Here is a 27,799-nt window from a genome sequence, read left to right as displayed (position 1 = left end):
TTCCAGTCACGTAAAAGTCAGTGGCAGGCTAATAATTCTCACTCTCACTTGGAAAGATAAAAGAAAATGTCGGTGAGGCATGCCATTAGAGTGCCAGCTGTTTCAATATGCTTTGTGATGTAGTTACGACAGACAAAGATATATAGTGTAGCAAACTTTACTAGGCATGTTGTTAACCAGCACATGAATCAAGTAAGTAACAACTGGTTTCCGTTTCCTGTGTAACATCAATATGAGTCAAATTAATATTGCTTTTTTTTACAACAAAGGCAGACTCCACATAACTTTGGCTTGTAGTCCATGTCTGCAATAAACTGGAATGTGAACTAAATGTTTGTTTACTGTCTCTGACTGCCCATCAATTATTATTATTTTTTACCTTCACACAAATTCTTTCAGGTGTATAGGTCTTCGGATGGCCTGTTTCTCCTGAAGACTTGTCCCTGTTCTGTCTTCACCTCGTAGGATCTTTGCTCCACAGGTCCGACTACTGTGGCCCTCTGCCACCACTGTTTCTGTCCTGTGCGTGGCTGAACTCTCACCCTGTCATCTCGTTGCAGCTCTGTGAGGTCCTTAGCAGAGGTGTCGAAGTACTTTGCCTGCTTCTGTTGTCTTTCTTTGAACTTCTCCAGCTGACAGTTTGCCATCCCCGGTCTCAGAAGATTTTCACTCATTATAAGTAGTGGCTTTTGTACGTCTTCCCTTGAGCACCTGTAACCGCGGCACTTTTTTTTCAAACTGCCGCCTGGGATGTATTCTTCATTTACATCGATGAGATCCAGGATCTTTTGAGTACCGCTGCCACCATGTTTAAATATGCTTTGTGTTGTAGTCACGACAGACAAAGATATATAGTTAAGCAAACTTTACTAGGCATGTTGTTAACCAGCACATTAATCAAGTAAGTAACAACTGGTTTCCGTTTCCTGTGTAACATCAATATGAGTAACATCAATATTGCTACACAAGCTACATACAAACAGAAAGCAGCTATAATAACAGTTAGCTAGTGTCACGAGAATTTTCAATCCCAATGATGATAACTAACAGTCATTTAAGCTTTGACTAATTCCCAGAGGTTTGTAAGACCCTGGGTTTAATAATAATTAGGCAAAGTCTCAGATTCTGCAAAAGGTTTGTAGTTTATTCAGAGAACATTCTAAAGTCAACCAAAATTTGAACAGTCTTTATAATCCCCTCTACGCACACACACACACACACAGACACACAGACAGATCACTTGGCAGTTTCTCGCCGTTCCTTTCCTCCCAAGATAAGAGAGGCCTTGGAAGGGTCCTCCTGTTGTCAGGTCATGTGTAGTCTACCAGCCTCTGTTTTCTCAACAATACATTTCTCCCTCTTAACTTGTCCCACCTTACCACATAGTAATACAATGGTCTAGTCACACATGTTATGGAATTATGACTCTTAGCACATTTCATACATTTATATGATTTCAGGGTGGAATCCTTTAGTCATTACTTTAAACATATGAATTACTTTATCAGCTAGCTAGATACACAGAAAGCAGAGCTAGCAAACTTAGTTAAAGTTAGCTAAATAAAACTCGCTGAGGAAAATACAGTAAATAGCTAGCAATGCCAATATAAAATTAATCTAAAAACAGATTAAATTATTTATTCCTATTTAACAATTTTTTCTTATATGAAGACAAATATATAGTAAAGAAATAGTGTTCTCTTTCTGTTTTTTTCCGTCCTCTGGAGCAGCAGGTTGTCACCGTCAAAATCACCGTCTTTTGCACAACAGAAGTTAGAACTCATTGTGAAGTAAGAGAGGGACACTATTTGGCCGGGGGACATTATTTGACATGACAGGCCCTTGACAGGAAACGTAAAAGAGAGGCTGTGTGTGTGTGAATGCAATGAGAGCTTCCCCTTATAAACGCAGAAGAGAAACAGTCAATAATGTCACAGACAGAGAGACATACATTTACAACACAGATATAGAGTGAGAGAAGAATGAGAGAAGATATGGAAAAAGAGAGCAGAGAGAGAGAGAGAGAGAGAAAAAGAGTGGTGTGAGAAAGAAAGAAGAGAGAGCGATGAAGAGAGAAAACGAGAAGAGCGATTGAGAGAGGGACTACTCCTTCTTTGCAGACTGATGATTCAGACGTTGTCTGCAGTTCAGAGCGAAAAGAGAGAGGAACCAAGGTACCCGTGATTTACTGTAGATCTCAAGAACTTCAGAAAGAGAATCTCCCACTCACAGAATCATCCAACAGGTGAGTTCCATTCCATGCAACCACTATTAGCTGTTTATGACTATAGTATTTCTACATACCAACATCATATTCACTCAACACTGGTACTGTATGCTTCCAAACATCAATGATACTTTGTAACTGCATCAATAACGGCAGCATCAATAACTGCAGATGAGGTAGAATGATAACTTCATATGTGTGTGTTTTTGTGTTGATACTACTGAATGTGTGTGTGTGTGTGTGTGTGTATTTACATTACAGTATAGGTGATGCGAGAAAGAGAGAGAAATAGAAAAAGTCAGAGTGAAAAGATGAGAAGACTTGACAGATTAACATCTCAACTGTTGCTTCACACAGAGTATCATCTTTTCTTTATTCTCCACAGTTACAGACACCGTTGCAATGGAGAGTGACGTGACTGAATACGCAAAAGTAGACTCGAGTAAAATGTGCCAAACAGACAGTAAAATACACCATCTAGACCAGGGATCAGCAACTAGATTCAGCCGCGGACTGATTTTTTCTTGAGCGGACGGTCAGGGGGCTGGAACATAATTACAAATTATTTGTGACTGCAAATTGACCAGAAGATACCCAAACAGATATAATATTTGACTAAAGCATAATCATTTCAAACTACGCTTACATGTGTATACAATCATGTCGTGTCTCTCTATTATGCGTGGGAATACCTTGGAACAGATTTCTTAAATTAAATCACTTGGAGCTGATTTCCTGGTGTTTTTTTGGTCAAAAATGAAAACACCCAAAATGTTATTTTAATGAAAACATACGAATTTGGGGGCAAAATTCACCCAGCGGGCTGCCAGTTGGGGAACCCTGATCTAGACCATAGAAAACAATTACATCTGGGCTACAATGGAATTAAATAGATTTTCAAAAAAATATACATATTTAGGAGACATAGCATTTCAACAAGTTTACATTTCTCAACTGTTTTGCAACACTGTAGCAGTCATGTAGTGTCTGCTCATGCTTTACAGTCTCCATGACTTTATGAGACATTAATAAAGGCATTCGCTTTCACTGTAGTAAGAACGCCTTGTTGTTCCTCTTTGGTAAATGCAATAACCTATTTAAATATTACACTGAGTGTACAAAACATTAAGAACACCCTTCTAATATTGAGTTGCCCTCAGAACAGCCTCAATTCATCAGGACATGAACTCTACAAGGTGTCGAAAGCGTTCCACAGGGATGCTGGCCCATGTTGACTCCAATGCTTCCCCCAGTTGTATCGAGTTGGCTGCAGTTCTTGACACAAACCAATGCACCTGGTACCTACTACCACACCCCGTACAAAAGCACTTAAATCTTTTGTTGCGTTTATGTATTTTGTTTTGTTGCTTTTTTGTGCTATTGCTATTCACCATCCCAATTTCATCATCTTGGCAGTTAGACTTTTTGTATACAAAACTAACAACAGTGAAAATAGATGTGCGTCCCAAATGGCATGATATTCCCAACATAGTGCACTAATTTAGACCAGATCCCTGGTAGCGCACTATAAATGGCATAGGATGCCATTTTGGGTAGCAGACTTTGTCTAGTGTCGATCAGACGGGTATCCTTCTACTGTGGTAAGGCAGGCTTACTCACGGCTAACTCCACTTACCCTGAATGAAATGACTGAGGCGCGAGTTGAGGACCAATCAAATCAGATTCCATCCCTTTAGCAAAGATTGCAAAGAGCACTTCTAAAAGCCTATTTCACACCATAAGCTTGCTGAATTTGCAAGATAACTTTTATTTCATTTTGATCCCTAGCCGTGACCCCACTCTCCGAGGGTGTCTCAGGAGGAGTTGGGATACCAAAAATACATTTCCACACTCATTTGGTTACCCACTTGTACATGCAGTGAAACTGGACAAATATAAGTACCCCCTATTTGACTTTTTCGGGATTGATGCATTGTCTTACTGTAGAATTCAGCATTCGACGAGCCACGTGCGACATGCACGAGCAGTTCCAAGCCTTCAAGAGTTAGTGGCAGGTGGACGAGCAATAACAACCGTCAACGTTTGGATGAAGCCTGAGCTGGAATGTCAAGCTAACTGAAGCCGGTTAAGTTTAGAAAACCCTGAGTAGATCTAGTTTGCTTTGTGGGATACCCCTCTGGGGATACAAATGAATACACAAAAAAATAAACAGACAGACTGTTGGGGAAATGGAGCCTCTTTCACAATAACTCCGTAAAAGACCAGTACATTCTACTTGTAAAATGGGTGCTTTGAAGAAGTGTAAGAGAGGGAGATGGTGGGATAAATAGGAACATAGATAGACAGAAATCGAAAGACGTAGAAGAGGGAGAGAGATGTACAGTTGAAGTCGGAAGTTTACATACACCTTAGCCAAATACATTTAAACTAAGTTTTTCCCAATTCCTGACAATCATAGTAAAAATTCCCTGTCTTAGGCAGGTTGGATCACCACTCTATTTTAAGAATGTGAAATGTCCGAATAATAGTAGAGAGAATGATTTATTTCAGATTTTATTTCTATCATCAAATTCCCAGTGGGTCAGAAGTTTACATACACTCAATTAGTATTTGTTAGCATTGCCTTTTAAATTGTTTAACTTGGGTTAAATGTTTTGGATAGCCTTCCACAAGCTTCCTACAATAAGTTGGGTGAATTTTGGCCTATTCCTCCTGACAGAGCTTGTGTAACTGAGTCAGGTTTGTAGGCCTCCTTGCTCGCATACGCTTTTTCAGTTCTGCCCACAAATTTTCTACAGGATTGAGGTCAGGCTTTGTGATGGCCACTCCAATACCTTGACTTTGTTGTCCTTAAGCCATTTTGCCACAACTTTGGAAGTATGTTTGGGGTCATTGTCCATTTGGAAGACCCATTTGCGACCAAGCTTTAACTTTCTGACTGATGTCTTGAGATGTTGCTTCAATATATTCACATAATTTCCCTCCCTCAAGTTGCCATCTATTTTGTGAAGTGCACCAGTTCCTACTTCAGCAAAGCACCCCTACAACATGATGCTGCCACCCCCGTGCTTCATGGATGGGATGGTGTTCTTCGGCTTGCAAGTCTCCCCCTTTTTCCTCCAAACATAACGATAGATATTATGGCCAAACAGTTCTATTTTTGTTTCATCAGATCAGAGGACATTTCTCCAAAAAGTACGATCTTTGTCCACATGTGCAGTTGCAAACCGTAGTCTGACTTTTTAATGGCGGTTTTGGAGCAGTGGCTTCTTCCTTGCTGAGCGGCCATTCAGGTTATGTCGATATAGGACTCATTTTACTGTGGATACAGATACTTTTGTACCTGTTTCCTCCAGCATCTTCACAGGGTCCTTTGCTGTTGTTCTTGGATTGATTTTCACTTTCTCACAAAAGTATGTTTATCTCTAAGAGACAGAACCCGCTCCTTCCTAAGCGGTATGATGCCTGCGTGGTCCCATGGTGTTTATACTTGCGTACCATTGTTTGTACAGATGAACGTGGTATCTTCAGGCGTTTGGAAATTTCTCCCAAGGATGAACCAGACTTGTGGAGGTCTACAATTGTTTTTCTGAGGTCTTGATTTCCCCATGATGTCAAGCAAAGAGGCACTGAGTTTGAAGTTAGGCCTTGAAATACATCCACAGGCACACCTCCAATTGACTCAAATGATGTCAATTAGCCTATCAGAAGCTTCTACAGACATTATAGAATTGTCTGGAATTTTCCAAGCTGTTTAAAGGCACAGTCAACTTAGTGTATGTAAACTTCTGACCTACTGGAATTGTGATACAGTGAATTATAAATGAAATAATCTGTCTGTAAACAATTGTTGGAAAAATATAAATGTCCTAACCGACTTGCCAAAACTATAGTTGTTAACAAGACATTTGTGGAGTGGTTGAAAAGCGAGTTTTAATGACTCCAACCTAAGTGTATGTAAACCTCCGACATCAACTGTATATACACACATGACATTTGAAATCTATTATTTTGGAACTTCTGTGAGTGTAATGTTTACTGTTAATTTGTTACTGTTTATTTCATTTTTGTTTATTATCTACTTCACCTGCTTTGGCAATGTTTACACACGTTTCCCATGCCAATACATTGCTTGAATTGAATTGAGAGACAGAGATGACTTTCACACCTCTCTGCTGTGGAGTCACCCCCCCTCCCACCACCACCTCTCTTGCACACACACAAACATACACAAACACAACTGGTTAATAGGGGACTACAGATTCTTCAGAGGAAATGGTGGTGGTTGTGGTAGAGGTACCTCAAAGGAAACCGTTTGATCTGGCTCTCTTTCTATCTCTCTCTTTCTATCTGTCTCGCCTCTCTTTCCTGTCTTCCTGACTCAACAGAATTCACATATAAGTAGCAGGAAACCAGCCATGTCCACATGTAACTGACATTCTCGCTCTCTCTCGCTATCCCCTGCACGTTCTCTCTCTCTCTCTCTCTCTCTCTCACGCTCGCCCCCTCTGCAGAAAAGCACCACCAAAGACGAGGTAACCATGACCATCAACACCACCCATAACTGCACCGAGCCCCAGATTAACCTTATTTTCGTGGGGGTCTACGTCATTGTCTTCACTGTCGGCCTCTTCCTCAATCTCACAGGTACAAGGAGAGAACATACTCAACTCTTATCCTCTTGCATAAAGAACTAAAAGGGTGCTTGGAGCCAACGATCTAGAACAAAAAGAAACGCACACCTATTTAGGCGAGGTGCTGGCTAGCGGAGTAGAAAACTTGAAAATAAAGCAGAGCCCTCTCTCCTTTATTTTCATGGAGCCAACAATCTATCACATCACAAATGAAGCCTCCTCGGGTCATATGTATCAGGCATCTCAGAATGGATCTACTGTAGGATCAGGCCCTCCCCATCCATGTATTCTTATTCATTGTGATGTGAAATGCAAAACTGATCCTAAATCAGCCCTCCTTCTCTGAGACACATACAGTGCATTCTGAAAATATTCAGACCCCTTGACTTTTGATATTTTGTTACTTTACAGCCTTATTAAAAGAAAAATCCCTCATCAATGTACACATAATCCTCCATAATTACAAAGCAAAAACAGTTTAAAAAAATAATGTTTGCAAATGTATTAAAAATCAAAAAATGAAACATTTTAGGCCAAATTGTGCGTCGCCCTATGGACCTCCCGGTCGCGGCCGGCAGAGAAGGAGCCTGTGCCACCAAAGTCTCTGGTGGCACAGCTAGTCTTAGACCACTGCGCCACCCGGGAGGCCTGTTTTTATTTTTAATACATTTGCAAAAATGTCCAAAAACATGTTTTCGCTTTGTCATTATGGGGTATTGTGTGTAGATTTCTGAGGATTTGTATTTTATTTGATCAATTTTAGAATAAGGCTCTAATGTAACAAAATGTGGAAAAAGTCAAAGGGCTCGAATACTGTAACTAATGTATTTTACAATAGTTACAGTATCTTTTTTTCAGCTTCAGCTACCCTCAACCCCTCCCATCTATATCTGAAGACCATCTCATTTTGATTTCTATTTGACATATAGTTTTGCGCTGTTTCACAAAAGTTCAGAAGCTTTTTATTCTCATAGTTTCTACAGATTGTAAATGAAAGATTAACATTTTGCTCAACATATTATATTTTAATTGATTGATTGACTATGACTTTTAAAATCACCCAGCAGTGCTATTTGCAGAGTTAGCTCCAGGTAAATGTTGCAATTCTTCAGCCATTCCTGAACCTTCGACCAAAAACAAGCTACATATGGACAGTACTAAAACAAAGGATCTAATGATTGTCTCTTCGCAGCAAAATCTACAGAGCTGGCATGGTTGTATCCCCCATATATATAACATTCTATTGGTTGCAAGAATTTTGTATAATCATTTAAATTGGAAAATTCTAAGTTTTGAATCCGGCATCTTTTTGTGTATAAGCACATAAACCATGTGCCATGGAATCAGTACATCGAAAATCTCTTCCCATTTGTTTGCAATCTGTATGGCACAGCTGTCAATTATTTGTCCTAAAATGACACTGGTATACTTTTTTATGTAACACAATTTTATTTAACCAATTTTGTTTTTAATGCAGGGCTGACAGACAAGTTCCTTACTTTTCCCCCCTTCCACTTGCCTCTTCCATTTTTGCGGTTATGCTGCAATTAGTTGGTTGTAATTTTGGGTAGAGGAGACATTTCCATACATTTAGCTGTTAGCTGCATGTGTGACATGACTTCACCAGTCCTCTTTATGATATAACTGACAAAGATTATACCCTTATTAATATTTTTTTCCAAAAAAGTATGTTTTTTTAATCAATTAGTATATTTAACCATAATATGTTGTTTGTTTGGCTTGTTTTAAAAAGACAAATATTTTGGAGATGATTTCATTTTCAAATAGTGAAATATTGTAAAGGGAAAAGGGCAATTATTGAACAAAGGGTGAGTCTTTCTTAATAATCTACTGGAGAACTAGTTTGGATTTATGTATGACTGCAGCCTTTCTAAAGTCTGGGTAGCCATTCTAAATCAAATGAAATATTTTTTGCACATGCAAGGCCATAAGTAAATAGGTACACTGGGATATGACAAAAGGGTTAACCAGGGTGATTTTTCCACAAATACAGGTATTTTCCTTTCCATGGTAACAAGATCTTATCTATTTTTGCTAACTTTCTATTAATAGGTATTGTAGTAAGATCATTTATTTCTTTTGGGATCTGAATAACGAGTATGTCCACATCACCGTCAGACCATTTTATTGGTAAACTACACAGTAATGTTAAAGTTAGATTTTTTTGTGATCCAATATTTGTGATCCAATATTATTACACTTATTGTAACGGGATTCGTCCTCCTCTGATGAGGAGTATGAGAGATCGGACCAATATGCAGCATGGTACGTGTTCGTCATGTTTTATTGAACAAAATCACTGAACACGAAAATACAAAATAACAAATTGAAAGACAGAAACGAAAACCGAAACAGTTCCGTGTGGAATAAAAAGACACAGAAAACAATCACCCACGAAACACTGGTGGGAAAAGGCTACCTAAGTATGATTCTCAATCAGAGACAACTAACGACACCTGCCTCTGATTGAGAACCATACCAGGCCAAACGCAAAATACAACATAGAAAAACAAACATAGACTGCCCACCCCAACTCACGCCCTGACCATACTAAAACAAAGACAAAACAAAGGAACTAAGGTCAGAACGTGACAGTACCCCCCCCCCCCCCAAAGGTGGGGACTCCGGCCGCAAAACCTGAACCTATAGGGGAGGGTCTTGGTGGGTGTCTGTCCGCGGTGGCGGCTCTGGCACGGGACGTGGACCCCACTTCACCATAGTTTTTCTCTGCCTCTTTATCCGCCTCCGTGGCCTCTTAAAAACGGCGACCCTCGCCACCGACCACAGACTGGGGACGCTAACCCCGGGTCCCGAATGGATGGGAGACTCCGGCAGCACCGGACGGACGGGAGACTCCAGCAGCTCCGGAGTGAAGGGCGATTCCAGCAGCGCCGGTGTGACGGACGGCTCTGGCAGCTCCTGGCTGACTGACGGCTCTGGCAGCTCCTGGCTGACCGGCGGCTCTGTCAGCTCAGGACAGGCGGGCGACTCTGGCAGCTCAGGAGAGACGGGTGACTCTGGCAGCTCAGGAGAGACGGGCGACTCTGGCAGCTCAGGACAGACGGGCGACTCTGGCAGCTCAGGACAGACGGTAGACTCTGGCAGCTCAGGACAGACAGGAGACTCTGACAGCGCTGGGCAGGAGGAAGACTCAGGCAGCACTGGACAGGCGGGAGCACCTGTAGGAAGGAGACGGAGAGACAGCCTGGTGCGGGGGGCTGCCACCAGAGGGCTGGTGCGTGGAGGTGGCACCGGATAGACCAGACCGTGAAGGCACACTGGAGGTCTCGAGCACCGAGCCTGCTACTGGGAATGCTCCCCATAGCCAGGCCAGTGCGGCGAGGTGGAATAGCCCCCACTGGGCTGTGCTGGCGAACCGGGGACACCATGCGTAGGGCTGGTGCCATGTACCCCGGCCCGAGGAGACACACTGGAGACCAGATGCGCTGAGCCGGCTTCGTGGCACCTGGCTCGATGCCCACTCTAGCCCGGCCGATACGAGGCGCTGCAATGTACCGCACCGGGCTATGCACGCGCACCGGAGACACCGTGCGCCTCACAACATAACACGGTGCCTGCCCGGTCCCTCTCTCTCCACGGTAAACACGGGGAGTTGGCGCAGGTCTCCTACCTGACTTCGCCACACTCCCCGTGTGCCCCCCCCCCAAGACATTTTTGGGGCTGCCTCTCGGGCTTCCAGCCGCGCTGCCGTGCTGCCTCCTCATACCGCCGCCTCTCAGCTTTCGCTGCCTCCAGCTCTGCCTTGGGGCGGCAATATTCCCCAGCCTGTGCCCAGGGTCCTTTGCCGTCCAGGATCTCCTCCCATGTCCAGGAGTCCTGAGATCGCTGCTGCTGCTGTTGCTGCTGCCCGTTACCATGCTGCTTGGTCCTTTGGTGGTGGGTGATTCTGTAACAGGATTCGTCCTCCTCTGGCGAGGAGTATGAGAGATCGGACCAATATGCAGCATGGTACGTGTTCGTCATGTTTTAATGAACAAAATCACGGAACACGAAAATACAAAATAACAAATTGAAAGACAGAAACGAAAACCGAAACAGTTCTGTGTGGAACACACAGAAACAGAAATCAATCACCCACGAAACACCGGTGGGAAAAGGCTACCTAAGTATGATTCTCAATCAGAGACAATTAACGACACCTGCCTCTGATTGAGAACCATACCAGGCCAAACGCAAAATACAACATAGAAAAACAAACAGACTGCCCGCCCGAACTCACGCCCTGACCATACTAAAATAAAGACAAAACAAAGGAACTAAGGTCAGAACGTGACACTTATCATCATTTGGTTGTAATCCAGAAAGGTTAGAAAAGGTATTTAGATCCTCTATGAGGCTGTGGAGGGATCCAAATTGTGGATCTAAAAGAAAACGTTGTTTTTAAGCCCTGGATTTCTAGCCGCTTGATATTATTGGTAGATCTGATTTTAATAACTAACATTTTGTTGGCCATAATAAATAAATATGCTGATAGTGGACAACCTTGTTTTTCTCCTCTTGACAGTTTCATACTTTCTGAGAAGTAGCCATTATTTAATATTTCACACCTAGGGTTACTATACAGGTTGTATCACAACCGGCCGTGATTGGGAGTCCCATAGGGCGGCACACAATTGGCCCAGCCTCGTCTGGGTTGGGCCGGTGTAGGCCGTCATTGTAAATAAGAATTGGTTCTTAACTGACTTGCCTACTTAAATAAAGGTTCAATAAAAAAATCTAAAATAAAAATGTAACCCATTGTTTAAGAGATTCTCCAAAATGGAAATATTCCAGGCATTTATAAATACATTTGAGTCAACATTATCAAAAGCCTTTTCAAAGTCAGCTATGTGAATACCATACCAGATTTTTCATAGTGCTCTATTGTTTCCAGTACTTGTCTTATATTATCTCCATTGTATCGTCTGTGTAAAAAACCTGTCTGATTAGGATGAACAATATCCGACAATACCATTTAAATTCTATCCGCGATGCATTTTGCCACAATTGTATAACAGTGTTGTAAGGGGCCTCCATTTTTTTTAAATGGACTGGATCTTTATTTTTACCACTTGGTCCTTTTTCACTAGTAATGAAATCAGACCTGGTTGAGTATTTGATAATCTACCATTTTTATAGGAGTGGTTAAAACATGCTAATAATGGTCCTCTGCGTACATCGTAAAAGGTTTGGCATACCTTAACTGGTATGTCATCCAGCCCTGGCGTTTTCCCGGACTTAAAGGCTTTAATTGCATCAAGAAGTTTCTCCTCTGTAATTTGGCCTTCACATGAGTTTCCCTATACAAGTGATATTGTATTGCATGGCCTCTAAAGACACATTTAAAAGTGTCCCATACAATAAGGGGATCTGCGGCACCTATGTTATGTCGGAAAACGTCAGTTATAAATTATTCTGTCCTGGTTAAAAACAAGTTAGCATCCAATAGGCTTTGATAAAATTTCCAATATCCTCTCCCATGTGGAAATTCTGTAACAGTGATGCATATTCTGTCCCCATCAACAGTTTCCTTCAAAGGATTGTTTGTATAGAATAATAATAGGGAGAGCCAACTAAAGGCGTTAACTCTTTGCATCTATCCAGACCAAATGGATCACTGGGCCAGCCACTCTTAAACAGCACCTGGGCCAGCACAGGTGAAACACTTTCTGACTAACAAGATGGACAAGCCAGCACAGGTGTAACGCATAGTGACTAGCAAGGTGACACCAATCGGTGCACCCCATATGCTGAATGGAAAAACCAAAGCCTGTAAAAATACAACCGCAGCACTCACTTGAGTTGCAATTTAAGCTTTTTTTTCTCCATTTTCAATGTTCAACCTTACAGCACTGGTAGTCTTCTTCTGTTATACCAAGTTGTGGTCCCACACCATGGTCTACATGACAAACCTGGCCATCGCAGACCTCCTCCTGGTCCTCACTCTGCCCCTGAGGATCTACTACCATCTGGGCTTGTCCGGGTTACCTCAGGTCTTGTGTGAAGGTAATGGCTGGCTCGGGGTTGTTACCAGGGCTGGGGTCTATAACATGTACATTTAGTCAAGTCAATCCTTATTTTTCTTCTTCTTCATTCATTCATTCATTTCAGGGATGGGCCTGGTTCTTCTGGTCAACATGTATGGCAGCATATTCCTCCTCACCTGCATGTGTTTCGACCGCTGCATGGCCGTGTGCCTACCCATGTTGTCCTGGGTCCAGGAGGGGCGTAAGAAAGCCCCGCTGGTCTGCCTTGGGGTGTGGCTGCTCACCGCAGGCGCCAGCCTCCCCATCTACATCTCCAAACGCAGGTATAGGATACAACTAGGGCCAAGAGTTTTTCCTGGTCAGGTTAACATGAGTGCTGATGTAAGATCTGTTTAGCCTTTTCGATCACAATTAACAAGACTACATGGACAGGGGGGGACCTGATCCTAGTTCAGCACTCCTGCTCTGAAACGCTTTATGAATACAGGCCCTGTCAGAGAGAACTCATGGCCCTATAACATCACGTCAGTCCTAAACGTATTTTCATTTCTATAGACACTGATATTCTCTTCTCTTTCTTTCTCTCTCTCTCTCTCTTTCTTTCTTTCTTTCTCCCTTTTTCTTTCTCTCCCTCTCTCTCTGTACCCTCTCTCTCCCTCTCTCTTTAGAGAGGTGTCCAAGGACATCGAGGTCAATTGTTTCGGGAACCTCCCAGTCTACGCCATGCAGCCCATGGCGGTCGCCTCGACTTTAACCGTCGGCTTCGGCATCCCCTTATTGGTGATGTTAGTCTGTTCCTGGGCATTGATCCAGGCCATCGCAAGGAGCTCCATAGCCCAAACAGACTTCATCGACTCTGGGAAGATTCAGAGGATGATCACCATCAGCCTGGTGATATTCCTCACCTGTTTCCTGCCCTACCATGGGACTCTGGCCCTCCTCTATGTCCATAGGGAGGCGATAACATGCCCCCTTCTGGCAGCATACCACTATAGGTAGGTAGCTTTAGGTTTACTGTATCTATTTATGTTGTACATTTCTTGTCTGTTGTATTTGAATTAATATGACCTATTATTTTGTTATTAAAAATATTATTATTATTATTATTATTACAGCCTAATGGTGGCCTGTCTGAATGCCATGTTGGACCCACTAGCCTACTACTTCACAACAGAGACGTTCAGGGGGAAGATGGATAAGGATTCTGTCAGAACAGCTCTTAGAGGAACAACAGGGAATCCAGAGGACCAGTCGATACTTTAAAGATGTTCCATCAAGGGCGTAACAGTCTCTTGAACATTAGGGGGACGGAGTCTAACATTTGGGCATTATGGATGTTCCCTGTAAACAGTCACAGCTCTGAGGGGATCAACACGAGGGGATCCAGGGGACCTGTCAATACCTGAAAGACTTTAAATATAGTTCAAATGTGGAGTCTTTATAACAATTGTGAATTCATAAAAGGATCCACATGGATACGATTCTCATTGAACTTTTATCCAATGAAGCCTCGTCTACAGAGCTGCATCGGTTATTGACGTTTGCAGATGTTACACATGAGGCTAAATGATGCAGGCCCAGGTGTCCATGGCTCAAATGGTGTCGGGATCTACTCATTCCTGCTGGGTCTTTGCTTTGGGAATCCTGTTTTGTTGACTTTTCAGCCTTTCACTGACATTAATTGGTTGATGAAGAGTAGCTAACTAAACGTTCTGATGAAATACACCAACAGAGTGGACAGAGGCCAGGCTTTGTGTAATTCAGCTCCAACTACATTGATTCACCCAAGGTCAATGCTTAAACATTTTGTAATTATGAAACACTTACCTTGTGTCTATGTTTGTACTCTTTAGTTGCGTGCCTTTCTTTGTTTGCTGAAATCCATGCTTTTTCAAGAAACATTAATCAAATACAACCACCGACTGTTTGCTCATTGCTGTTGCTCTAAGATGGCAACTCAAATCAAATCAAATTTGATTTGTCACATCCACATGGTTAGCAGATGTTAATGCGAGTGTAGCGAAATGCTTGTGCTTCTAGTTCCAACAATGCAGTAATAACCAACAAGTAATCTAACTAACAATTCCAAAACTACTGTCTTATACACAGTGTAAGGGGATAAAGAATATGTACATAAGGATATATGAATGAGTGATGGTACAGAGCAGCATTGGCAAGATACAGTAGATGGTATCGAGTACAGTATATACATATGAGATGAGTATGTAAACAAAGTGGCATAGTTAAAGTGGCTAGTGATACATGTATTACATAAGGATGCAGTCGATGATATAGAGTACAGTATATACGTATGCATATGAGATTAATAATGTAGGGTAAGTAACATTATATAAGGTAGCATTGTTTAAAGTGGCTAGTGATATATTTACATCATTACCCATCAATTCCCATTATTAAAGTGGCTGGAGTTGAGTCAGTGTCAGTGTCAGTGTGTTGGCAGCAGCCACTCAATGTTAGTGGTGGCTGTTTAACAGTCTGATGGCCTTGAGATAGAAGCTGTTTTTCAGTCTCTCGGTCCCAGCTTTGATGCACCTGTACTGACCTCGCCTTCTGGATGATAGCGGGGTGAACAGGCAGTGGCTCGGGTGGTTGATGTCCTTAATGATCTTTATGGCCTTCCTGTAACATCGGGTGGTGTAGGTGTCCTGGAGGGCAGGTAGTTTGCCCCCGGTGATGCGTTGTGCAGACCTCACTACCCTCTGGAGAGCCTTACGGTTGAGGGCGGAGCAGTTGCCGTACCAGACGGTGGTACAGCCCGCCAGGATGCTCTCGATTGTGCATCTGTAGAAGTTTGTGAGTGCTTTTGGTGACAAGCCGAATTTCTTCAGCCTCCTGAGGTTGAAGAGGCGCTGCTGCGCCTTCTTCACGATGCTGTCTGTGTGAGTGGACCAATTCAGTTTGTCAGTTTGTCTGTGATGTGTATGCCGAGGAACTTATTAAAACTTGCTAACTCAGCCCAAATGCACGTGCCAATTGAATCTCAACAAGGAAACGGTCGGTGGTTGGAAACTTCCTTCACCACGAAGTGGAGTTTAGTCAGTTAGATGAAGAGTAGACCCAAGATAATATGGAGAACCAGTTTATGGCTTCCATGGACTGGATAGCTGGAGTTGATCTACCCTGAATTTTGTTTTTTCGTATGTTGCGAACGTGTAACACGAACTGTGACAAATGAACTGGCGGAGATGGCGTGAGATGTAGCCACTGAACAAACAGTGCCAATATATCCTCCAAACACCGGCTTCGAGGGCATTATCACTTTTATACAGCGGGTTACCAACATATTCAAAGAATAATTTACATATTTTAATTGAAAAAGTTATTTGGATTCATTTATTCGTTCTATCGGTTCGGTTGCCAGAGACGCGACCCAGTCGTTTAGTCTTTTTGTTCTGTATCTATGGACACAGCCAAGTTGTTCGTTCTAAATGTTCCATTGCCATACTGACTGGCAACACTCGTATCCCTTGCTTGCTAGCAGGCCCACTACAGCTAACTTACAGTCACGTCAAAAAGTGCAGTCAGAATAACAGCAAAGTAGCTGCATTTTCATTTGTTCAAGCTGTTTTCTAATGACATTTATTTGGATACATCCATAACAATGAGCTAATGAGGCCCGATTTCGCCTGACATAGAATATGTGCTCACTCGTCAGGACACTGTTGTTCAGAGGAGCCAAACAACAACACAGTTAACACAATCACCTCAAACTGAGGCTGGAAAAACTGGAAACTAGCTGCACTTCATTGCATTTGACCTTTTTTCAATTGACATTTATTTCTTTGTATATATCCATACAAATGATGCCATCTGATTCAGGATTTCGACTGGCTGAGAAATGCTGCCTGCCTGTCTGTCTCGTCCCGACTCCCGACACATTCATTGCTATGGGACAGCTGGAGATCGGAATTCAATATTAAAACAATGTTGCAAATGTTTGAGAGAAAGACAGCAAGGTTTATACAAATCTCCACGGCTGAAAATGAAATGTTAGTCTAAAAAGAAATATGCGATAATGTCTAGATGCTTTTTATAGTGGAGATCGAGTTAATAAAGTGCCTCGCTGGGCTGATGAGACAGTGGATTGCGCAATCAGACGGAACAGAGTAAACGCCATTTTAATGCCATGGATTTAGCCAGTGGTAATTTGTGGAACAGACACCGACTGGAATGCAGTTTTAACCAATCAGCAATCAGGATTAGACCCACCCGTTGTATAATATATGTTAATGATCTTGAACGATGATACAAAGAGTAAGCTCTTTTATTAGCGGTTATTTTGAATTGGCAAAATATTGTAACGTCTTGAAATGTATTTAGAATGTTTGTTTTGTAAATCTAGATCAAGTTTTGACGTTTTTTTCTCACATTCCCTGCCTGAAGAGAATTTAACACTGACCATATGCAAAGCCAATGCAGCAATATAACTACAGTAACTGAAGCTTGAATGATTTTGAGTAGCCTGAATTATTTTACTGCTACATAAGGAAGCGTTGCATGTCCCCAACTCACATCTTCCTCTCAGGTGCCATTGTTGCACCATTGCATTTATGAGAATAAAACATCAGTACCAGTGTTGTGGAGTAGTGAATTACATGTAGTTCAACTAGCAATTTAACTACATTTTGCTGTAGCTTGGTGGTAATTGAGCTCACCTTAAATCTTGGCAGTGTTTTCAGTAGTTAATTATGTTTTTGCCACGTAGCGGTGTAGCTAACTACTGGAACTACACACTACCTTTTTTGCAAAAAAATAAGAAAATATTGGTGAAATAGACAATAATTTATTAATCAACATCTAGTATTGATTTACATATGGTTAAGTTGTCATCTAATGTGAATTCAATGAAAAATGTCACCCTGTCATTGGATTTAGGTCAAAAAAAAAAAAAAAAAACGAAATTCCCTTACATTGATGACTTATTTCAAATCCGATCAATTTTCCACGTTGATTCAACATCATCACATAGATTTAAAAATAATAATAATAATGACGTGGAAACAACATTGATTCGTCCAGTTCTTGCCAACAAAAGGAAAATATACATGTGCCTTTTTAATCTACACTTCACCTTGTCAAACCTATGTATTTCGGGTAGTCCATTTTTATCTGATTGCGCTGCTGCATTCAGAGATGTTCATCATAATGTGTGCGTAATTATTTCATTTGTCCGTCTACATTATTCGCCAGGGAAGGGAAACATTCTGAGAATATTGAAGCATTGTATCCAGGGGCTTCATGCACCCCAAAAATCAGGCTGTTTCAACACAAGCTCACAGAATGGGGCCGCCGAGTGCTGAAGCATTTAGCTCGTAGAGATGGTCTGTCCTCGGTTGCAACACTCACTACTGAGTTCCAAACTGCCTATGGAAGCAACGTCAGCGCAAGAACTGGTTTCCATGGCCAAACAGCCACACACAAGCCGGAGATCACCATGCGCAATGACAAGCGTCGGCTGGAGTTGTGTAAAACTCGCCGCCATTGGACTCTGGAGCAGTTGAAACGCGTTCTCTGGAGTGATGAATCATGATCTGGAAGTCCGACGGACTAATCTAGGTTTGGTGGATGCCAAGAGAACGCTACTTGCCCATAGTGCCAACTGTAAAGTTGGAGGAGGAATAAGGGTCTGGGGCTGTTTTTCATGGTTCGGTCTAGGCCCCTTAGTTCCAGTGAAGGGAAATATTTTACGCTACAGCATAAAATAACATTTTAGATGACTCTGTGCTTCTTACTTTGTGGCAACAGTTTGGAGAAGGCCCTTTCCTCTTTCAGCATGACAATGCCCCCGTGCACAAAGTGAAGTCTATACAGAAATGGTTTGTTGAGATCGGTGTGGAAGAACTTGACTGGCCTGCACAGAGCCCTGACCTCAACCCCATCGAACACCTTTGGGATGAATTGGAACAACTGCGAGCCAGGCCAAATCGCCCAACATCAGTGCCCGACCTCACTAATGCTCTTGCAGCTGAATGGAAGCCAGTCCCCGCAGCAATGTTCCAACATCTAGTGGAAAGCCTTCCCAGAAGAGTGGAGACTGTTATGGCAGCAATGGGGGGAGGGACCAACTCCATATTAATGCCCATGATTGTGGAATGATTGTTCGACGAGCAGCATCCACATACCTATGGCCATGGAGTGTATATACAGTGCCTTCAGAGAGTATTCACACCCATTGACTTTTTCCAAATTTTGTTGTGTTATGAATTTGGATTAAAATGGATTAATTGCTTTCTAAAAGTGAGAGAAAAGGCTGCAGGCTGGCAGCTGCTCTCCAAACAGTGCTCCACATTGCATTTTAATCGAGATTGGAATCACTTTAGTCAACGTATTTTTTTGCATACTTAAAATTTTTGGTCCTGCCATACCCAACACCCCTGAGATACACCTTGTTTGATTATTTTGGCTATGTTTTAGTGTGTTGAGTGGGTTGTGTGTGTGTGTGTGTCTGTGTATGTGTGCGTGTTTATTTACATGAACATTACATTATTTCCCTTTTATAACTAAGGTTATCAGTATGTGTTCTGGTTTGCCTGCAGGCCTCTCCAGTATGTTGATGACAAACTGCTCCTTGGTCTGTGTGACAGTGTGTGTGTGTGAGAATACAGGAGAGTGGTTCAAGGGACAAACCCCTCAGTCAGATGAACTTGTCGATACCATTTGTCTCTGCGTGCAGTTTGAAAGAAGTTGCGTGTGTGTTTGCGTGTGTGTGTGTGCAAATCACGCTTGTGTGTGCGCCTGCATGTGTGTTCGTATTAGCACCTCAATAGATAGGTATCTGTGTGAAGTATCTGACCTCTATTGAACTGTGTTGCTCATGTCACATCTCTCTGTAGATGAGAAAAGGTCACGAAGTCACTACCACAATCTGCAAAGTGCAAACAACCAAACAACCACCCCAAGGGGGATACCCCGAACACAGTGGGATTGACTCCCACAACTGTTTATTTAGGCCATATCTATTACAGCAACCTCTAAGCCTCGTAGGTTATCAAACAAACTACCTTAGGCTGACTTATACTTGGAAGTAGGCCTATAGGTAAGCCTTGTAAATATACTTAGAATTGTTCATGCTTTATAGTCGATTTGTAGAGATGACCAATTTCAGAACAAAGTCCGTGACTGTCCAGACCAGACTATATAGTCTATAGGCCTTAATAACTTAACACCATTCCCTCCCGCACACCCGAAAACATTGATCTGGTGCAGGAGTGAGTTGAAGGGGGGGGGGGGGGGGGGGTCGGATTGAAGGACTTAATAAAATAGCCATTAAGGCTTTAGCACACAGACCATTCTTCTGTTAATTGGGGGTCATTACGGCCGGACTATAGGGTAGAAAAGAAAGAGGGAGACCTTAACCACTGGAGTGTGTCCAGGGGGGGGGGGGGACGACGACGACGACGACGACACAATAATAAGAGGGGGAGGGGTTGGTAAAGAAGCTCAGGAAAGGGGGCAGGGAAAAGAAAGGTGGCATGGAGAAGGGACAGGGATAATAGGTCTCCTATATCTCCTATAGCGATATTGAAAAGAAGTGTTTTGGGGAGATCTCTTTAGCTGCTATTGTTGTGCGACTTTTTTTCATCCCCTCAGACTTTCTTTTGTGTTTGGGTGCTGAAATGTCTGAAGGCTATATAAAGTTATTTGTGCAGTTTCTTCGATTACATGTTGTTTATGTCTAAATCAATACATTTTCTTAACAGAGGATCGCCGTTTTCTTATTAATACATGGAATACAGGCATAGATGAACTAAGTAGCAAATTATAGTGACACTTTATGGAGGATAATTGGCAACTGCAACGGAATTATCATAATGTCAATTACCTTTAGTTCGGCAATTTTAGCACTGGACCAGGTTACTTACCCGCAAAATCGCTTCCTAATTCCGAGACGATATCATCGATCATAACATTCTACGTAGCGATGAAATTATTTGCGCATCACCTTTCAGAACTCCCTTTTTCCATCCGTGCTCTACGTGTCGAAACCCGTAAGCGTCCCCACCCCCTCCACCCGAACGCGCCCCTCCCCCACCCTCCCTATTCTCCGCTTGACAACAGCGGGGAGAATCGGACCCTGTGCCATGAAACGTGCCCACGGCAGGGCTGTGGGAAAGTTCGGGAGAGAGAGCACCCACACATTGTCATGGTAATGTTGGTGGGTGGAGGTGTTGGGGGCGCGAGGCTGTGGTGCGTAAAATGCATATATACATGTATGTACCCCTTCTCCAGTGCTCCTTTCTCCCTCTCTGTTGAACTATTCGTTCATAAAATACTAAAACAGTGTAAACTGAGTTTTGTGGGGGACTATAGCGGCAGAAGAGAGGGGCCCACAAGGACACAGATAGTGTGGACTGTGGAGCTCTCAGTTCGTCAGGCGGTTTGTTGCGTGCGCCTTGCAGCTCGAGGATGACGGCCTTCAACATGGGACACCGGGGAAATGGGCGCGAGAGGAATTGTAGCGCTAAAGAAGAACGAAAGGTAAGCTTGCTGCAATCAAATTGGCCTATATGAAAAGGTTTCGATATGATGCATTTGGGCGTCATTTAAGGAACTGTGTAATACATCAAGTAAAGGGTTGTGCAGGAATTGTGCTTAGTAAAACAATTTTGCAGTTAAAACCCTTAATTGCATTAATGCATCATGAAAATAAAGGCATGCATACTGTACTACCACAGATAATAAGATGCATGCATTGATGCAATGTGCAGAGAGTTGGTTGAGTTTGCAGACTTTGCATTCACAGGTGGGGGGGTGGGTGGCCAAAGAGGGCTTGGCTAGGGTGTTCTTATTCCAAAGTGTCTATTGCAGACTTGATCTGAGTATCAAAATCACATTTCCCCAAATATTACATTGAAACCACTGAAATGTAACAACAATTTCTGATTGCATCCATTCAAATCCGTTCAAACCACAGCAAAACTGATTGATTAGTTTAGATCAACATTGAACCACAGCAAAACTGATTGATTAGTTTAGATCAACATTGATAAACATGGGTGGTTTTCTTTATGCCTTTACTTTGAAATATCATAAATGGTCACTGTAAAGGTTTAAACAATCGCCAAGGCGTCAATTGGGTTAATATGTAGACAGATACATTAATTGGCCTGTTGATTTGATTGATAGTTGCGGAAGCCTCTAATTGAGAAAAAGAGGCGGGAGCGCATCAACTGCAGTCTGGAACAACTGAAAGGAATCATGGTGGATGCATACAACCTGGATGTGAGTACACACACACACAATGAGAATATTTTGAGAGTGCAATTGCAAATTACATTCTACCTCCCATCTCCTTCTGAATCACTCCTCTTACACAGCAATCTAAACTGGAGAAGGCTGATGTACTGGAGGTTACTGTGCAACATATGGAGGGTCTGCAGAAGGGTCACGGTTCAGGTAAGTGCCTAACACACACGCACACACACACATATACACACACACACACACACACACACACACACACACACACACACACACACACACACACACACACACACACACACACACACACACACACACACACACACACACACCGTCACTTCGGGGGACAGTAGTCCACTTGGCTGTTTTCGTTCTTAAAACATTGTTCTAAATTCAAACAGAACATACATAACCTGTTTAAAATTCGTATAGTGATGGAAGCCTTGGAACCTCCCATGATGTGCAGGATTATCATGCGTTGTCAATCACTGAATAATGTCGCCCAATAGGGGTCCTTCACTCTACATATCAATGAGCTCCTATTGGATCAAATCAGTCAAATGATTGACAACAAGCGACAAACTGGGATTAAAAACAAGCCAGGGAATGGGATAGAAACTCCTTCGCTACCCTGATTACACATTTCACGAGTTGATATCAGCTGATTTGTTTTATTTCAAGTTATATAAAGTAATATATTCTATTGACCGATATAAACTTGCTCACAAAGCTCACTGCATATTCATTAGTCCATAATACCATCCATATACTGCATACCCTACTATATTATATATATATATATTATGCTAATATACATTGTAGGCCTACTAAACCTGTGAGTTGGTGTTCAACCCTCACCACTTCCCCCTTGTGTTCGTATCTCTCTCTAGGTTCCCCTTCTGGTCCCAGTATAGAGTTTGAGTCCCGGCAGCGCTACAGCAGTGGATACATTCAATGTATGCATGAGGTCCACAACCTGCTCAAGAGCTGCCCAGGCATGGACAAGCCACTGGGGGCCCGGCTCCTCAACCACCTGCTCAAGTCTTTGCCCCACATCAGCTCTGAGACTGGGGCTGGGAACACTGGTGGCAATGGGACCAATGGTATCAATGGGACTCCGACTAGGGCTATTGGTATGAGTAAAAGTAACAGTGGTTGCGTTGGTGGTGGTAGTAGTAATGGTGGTAGTCCCATGTCTGGATCTGGGCCTGTCTCCCCACCCCAGTCTACACTTTCTCTGTCATCTGGAGGTGGAGCGCAGTCACTCCAGCCTTGCTGTTTACAGATGCATCATGCCACGCCCCCCTTGCAGCCATCACCCCCACCAATAGGAAGCTCACCACTCCACACCCTTTGCAGCCAGGTACATTCTGGTAGAGATGGGAGGGATCAGCAGAAGTCCGTCTCCTCCTCCCCTCCTTGCTCCCCCAATCTACCCCAGCCTGGGGTGTTTCACCCCGCCCCCCTGTCCCCTTTCTCAGCCCCCGGGGGAGACCCCTCCATGTGGAGGCCTTGGTGAAGACCTCAGAGAACAGACAAACACACACACACCTTCCATCAAGTTAGGTACCCTGATTTTTTTCCTGACCCCATGACCTGACAAGGAAAATGCCCAGGCAGTAGGCCGACTAGGGCCTGGAGTTTTCCCAGTCAGGTCATAACGCTGTGGCAAGGAAAAACTCAGGGCCCTTTTATGTTTTATGAATCCCATCATGGGATCACTCAATTCTGTTTTTCCTGGATCTAGTTGAGGATTCAGAAAATGCAGATCCAGGTGTATCTACAGTTTCACTTGTGTAAAGTTAAAACCAATGTGTTGTGGTGCAACTGGGCCAGCCCCCTAGGAACATGGCTCTGGTGCTCTGCTATAGTACACAATGCCAGCAGTTCTATAGCCACATGGCAACATGATAGGGTCTAATTTTCACTTTTAAATGTTTGGTCATTTATACATTTTAGACATACAAATATTTGTATGAGATTGGGGAAGAGTAAGCATTGTAGCTACTTCAAGTTTGTACAGTTTTCTTGTTTTTTTTGTCTTCCTATGTTGTAAACTTCTCTTTTCAAATAGTTCATATTTTGTGTTTTAGAAGTGAATCACAATGTTTTTGCTGAATATTTTGTTACTCATCTTTAATTGATTGATTAATTAACTGATACAACTGATTTGGTATTGATTAATTGATTCAGGTCTAGCTACATTTGGAAATGAAAACTCAACAACTCATCCTTGTATATTACAAGAAGTTGCTAGGCTGTTTCATATTGAAGCAGCTCAATAAAGTGTTAATTGGCTGACAGTTGAAGTGTTGTATGGTCTCGAAATTAAATAAAAAATGTATAACAACCTTAGTCTAAATGTGAATCTTTTTATACCTGTCTCATATTCAAGCAGGCAAAATAAAGTGTGAAGTTGGAGTGTATGGTTTCAGAATTTAATAAATTAATGCAACTGAATTGACAATATCATTTATTTTGTATGAATATCAAATCATAAAAATATAATTATATTTCTATTTCATGTGAAGATAAATATAAATAATAAATAATGTTGTTATGTAGGATACGTTCTCATGCGTTTGTCGACGTAAGATAGCGTGGCCGAGCGGTCTAAGGCGCTGGATTAAGGCTCCAGTCTCTTCGGAGGCGTGGGTTCGAATCCCACCGCTGTCAAGAAAATTTTGACGGAACTTTAGTGACGTCAAAAAGGTTATCTCCAAATCTGTAAATAAACAGTGATTATTGCCGCGTAAACCACTCCAAACAGAGAGATACATTTCCAAGTAGATATGCTGTAATGCATAGATCTATCCATAGTAGAAAAAGTTGCATGGAGTGACTGTCAAATTAAACATGATGTGCGAGGAAGACTAAATGTATTACCACTAGGTCGCACTGTTGCGTTACTAATGGCCTTTTTCGGGTACTTCTGGCTTTTCTACGTTCACTTCAATGACATTTCCACACTTCCAAATTCACAAAATGTACCGCTAAACTCTTGGTTTACATTTCCCACATTTAAGAGCAGGCTTATGTGAATCATTAGGCCTATATATTACTCTTTTCACCCCACAGACAGAGAGAGTAATATTTACTGTTCACTTTTTATTGTTTGTTTCACTTTTGTTTATCCATTTCACTTGCTTTGGCAATGTAAACATTTCTTTCCCATGCAAATAAAGCCCTTTGAATTGAATTGAGAGCGAGAGAGATAGAGACAGAGTGAGAGCCTGAGTCTGAAACACTGTCTGAGTGGTTGAACATATGTAATTCAAGGGATACAATGATATCTATAAGAATCCAGTGTACAGCAGACTCAATGCTTTTTTCCATAGGCTCCATCATTCTTGTAATAACAGAAAGAGAGAGACCAGAGACCAAAGATAGAGAGAGACCAGAGTGAGAGAAAAAGACTATGTGTAAGAATTGAGGGTATAGAGAGACGGGGGTCTGTGGCCTTTGGCATATCTGTGTGAGACAAAAAGAGATCAGAGAGAGAGAGAGAGATAGCGAGAGATAGACTGTATATAAGTGTGTAAGAAGAGAGGGTATAGAGAGAGCAGGGGAAGTTTGTATGTGTTCGAGAGAGAGAGAATGTATTAAGGTGAGGGTGAGAGAGAGAGAGAGAGAGAGAAAGAGAAAGAGAAAGAGACTGTACGAGAGAAAGAGCAGTGGAATCAGATACAGATGTAGAGGGAGGAGGGAGACCACTGGGCACACACTGGTTGAATCAACGTTGTTTCGACATCATTTCAATGAAATTACGCTGAACCAATGTGGAATAGACGTTGAATTGACGTCTGTGTCCAGTGGGAGGTGCGTGGGGTGAAGATAGGTATGTGACATTAGAATGAGCAACATATGGGAAATGTTGCTGTCTAGCTAGGCTAGGGAGGCCCATGCCTCACTCAGTAATGTGATACATATTTTGAGGTCCATTTTCAACTTTCAGACATGTAGCCTAGACACAAACATGTACACATGTAGGCTACAGGCATGATTGCAGGCACACACACACACACACTCGTGAAGGCATTATTAGTAAGATGATAATAATAAATCACCACGTGACCATGCAACTGGGGGTCACATCATTTTAAAACAGTAGGCTCTAACAGTGTAAGACATTTTAGTAACAATAAAAAAAATATTAGTACCAAAATGTGTTTAATCTTAAAACCAAGAAAATCCATCCATGAAACATTGAATTTCCATAAAGTAGCCTGAACCACGAGTTGTTAAAAAAAAAGTAAACCTCAAACCACTTTGACCAGACCAACTGACTGGTCCAGCTACTCTGTGTAGGTCACAGGAGGTGGGTGGCACGTTAATGGGGGAGGAAGGGGAGAAGTCTCTGGTCTGATGAAACCAAGATTGAACTCCTTGGCCTGAATGCCAAGCGTCACATCTGGAGGAAACCTGGCACCATCCCTACGGTGCAGAATCATGCTGTGAGGATGTTTTTCAGCGACAGGAACTGGGAAACTAGTCAGGATTGAGGCAAAGATGAACGGAGTAAAGTACAGAGATATCAATGATGAAAATATGCTCCAGAGTGCTCAGGACCTCAGACCGGGGCGAAAGTTCACCTTCCAACAGGACAACGACTCTAAGCACACAGCCAAGACAACACAGGAGTGGCTTCGGGACAAGTCTCTGAATGTCCTTGAGTGGACCAGCCAGAGCCCAGACTTGAACTCGACCGAACATCTCTGGAGAGACGTGAAAATAGCTGTGCAGCGCCACTCCCCATCCAACCTGATAGATCTTGAGAGGATCTGCAGAGAAGAATGGGAGAAACTCACTAAATACAGGTGTGCCATGCTTGTAGCGTCATACCCAAGAAGACTCGAGGCTGTAAACGGTGCCAAAAGTGCTTCAACAAAGTCCTGAGTAAATGGTCGGAATACTTACATAAATGTGATATTAAAGTTTTTTGTTATATAAATCTGAAAACACTTCTAAAAACCTGTTTTAGCTTTGACATTATGGAGTATTGTGTGTAAATTGATTATTTTAGGAGAAGGCACACTCACTGGACTCTACCCAAAACTTCTACACATACCACACTGACACTCTAACACCAGTGGAGGCTATAGCTCCTCCCACCAGCCTCCACTATCCAACACACACACACACACACACACACACACACACACTGCATACCCGAAACGATTGACCCAAGTTAAACTACAGTATAACTTTGTTTTAATGGATACATAGAAAACACATATTGCAAACACATATTGATGACACACACATAGACACACTTTAACACTCTTCAGATATGCTGCTGCTACTCTTATCTATCCTGATTGCCTAGTCCCTTTTACCCCTATTCATTTGAAATATCTTTTACTGTTTAACTCAGCATTTTTGGGAAAGGGCTTGTGAGCAAGTAAGCATTTCACGGTAAAGTCTAGACCTGTTGTATTCGGCACATGTAACAAATTAAACTTGATTTGATTTGACTGAGAGGTACAGTTGAAGTCGGAAGTTTACATACACATACTCAGTTTTTCACAATTTCTGAAATTTAATCCTAGTAAAAATTCCCTGTCTTAGGTCAGTTAGGATCACCACTTTATTTTAAGAATGTGAAATGTCAGAATAATAGCAGATAGAATTATTTATTTCAGCTTTTACTTCTTTCATCACACTCCCAGTGGGTCAGAAGTTTACATACACTCAATTAGTACTTGGTAGCATTGCCTTTAAATTGTTTAACTTGGGTCAAACGTTTC

At 42.3% G+C, this 27,799-nt stretch overlaps 2 protein-coding genes and 1 non-coding gene across 4 annotated transcripts; all 3 read left to right on the top strand.

The window, feature by feature from the left end:
• Positions 1-1,660: 1,660 nt before the first annotated feature.
• On the top strand, positions 1,661-15,260 carry LOC109896418 (lysophosphatidic acid receptor 6-like). 2 transcript variants are annotated; one of them, XM_031832109.1, is made up of 7 exons: positions 1,661-2,245; positions 6,703-6,835; positions 12,694-12,849; positions 12,955-13,153; positions 13,499-13,825; positions 13,946-14,043; positions 14,163-14,881. In XM_031832109.1, exons 2-7 carry the CDS (start codon positions 6,730-6,732, stop codon positions 14,234-14,236), a joined length of 960 nt encoding a protein of 319 aa, XP_031687969.1. In that variant the 5' UTR covers positions 1,661-2,245; positions 6,703-6,729; the 3' UTR covers positions 14,237-14,881. The 2 variants fall into 2 exon arrangements, with proteins under 2 accessions (XP_031687969.1, XP_031687968.1); XM_031832108.1 differs by lacking the exon at positions 6,703-6,835 and having other exon boundaries at positions 1,665-2,245; positions 13,946-15,260.
• A 5,624-nt stretch (positions 15,261-20,884) lies between these two features.
• On the top strand, positions 20,885-24,403 carry her8a (hairy-related 8a). Its single transcript, XM_020490672.2, has 4 exons — positions 20,885-21,329; positions 21,978-22,073; positions 22,169-22,247; positions 22,943-24,403. The coding sequence occupies exons 1-4, from the start codon at positions 21,258-21,260 to the stop codon at positions 23,569-23,571; spliced, it is 876 nt and encodes a 291-aa protein (XP_020346261.1). The 5' UTR covers positions 20,885-21,257; the 3' UTR covers positions 23,572-24,403.
• Positions 24,404-24,646: 243 nt separating this feature from the next.
• Positions 24,647-24,728, top strand: trnal-aag (transfer RNA leucine (anticodon AAG)). The gene has a single exon. It is a non-coding gene; the product is annotated as a tRNA-Leu (tRNA).
• The last annotated feature ends 3,071 nt before the right edge of the window (positions 24,729-27,799 follow it).

The sequence above is a fragment of the Oncorhynchus kisutch genome, linkage group LG9, assembly GCF_002021735.2.
Source record: "Oncorhynchus kisutch isolate 150728-3 linkage group LG9, Okis_V2, whole genome shotgun sequence".
Classification (NCBI taxonomy): domain Eukaryota; kingdom Metazoa; phylum Chordata; class Actinopteri; order Salmoniformes; family Salmonidae; genus Oncorhynchus; species Oncorhynchus kisutch.
Note: the sequence above shows the minus strand (reverse complement) of the source record. Positions and strands in the feature narration are given on the sequence as shown.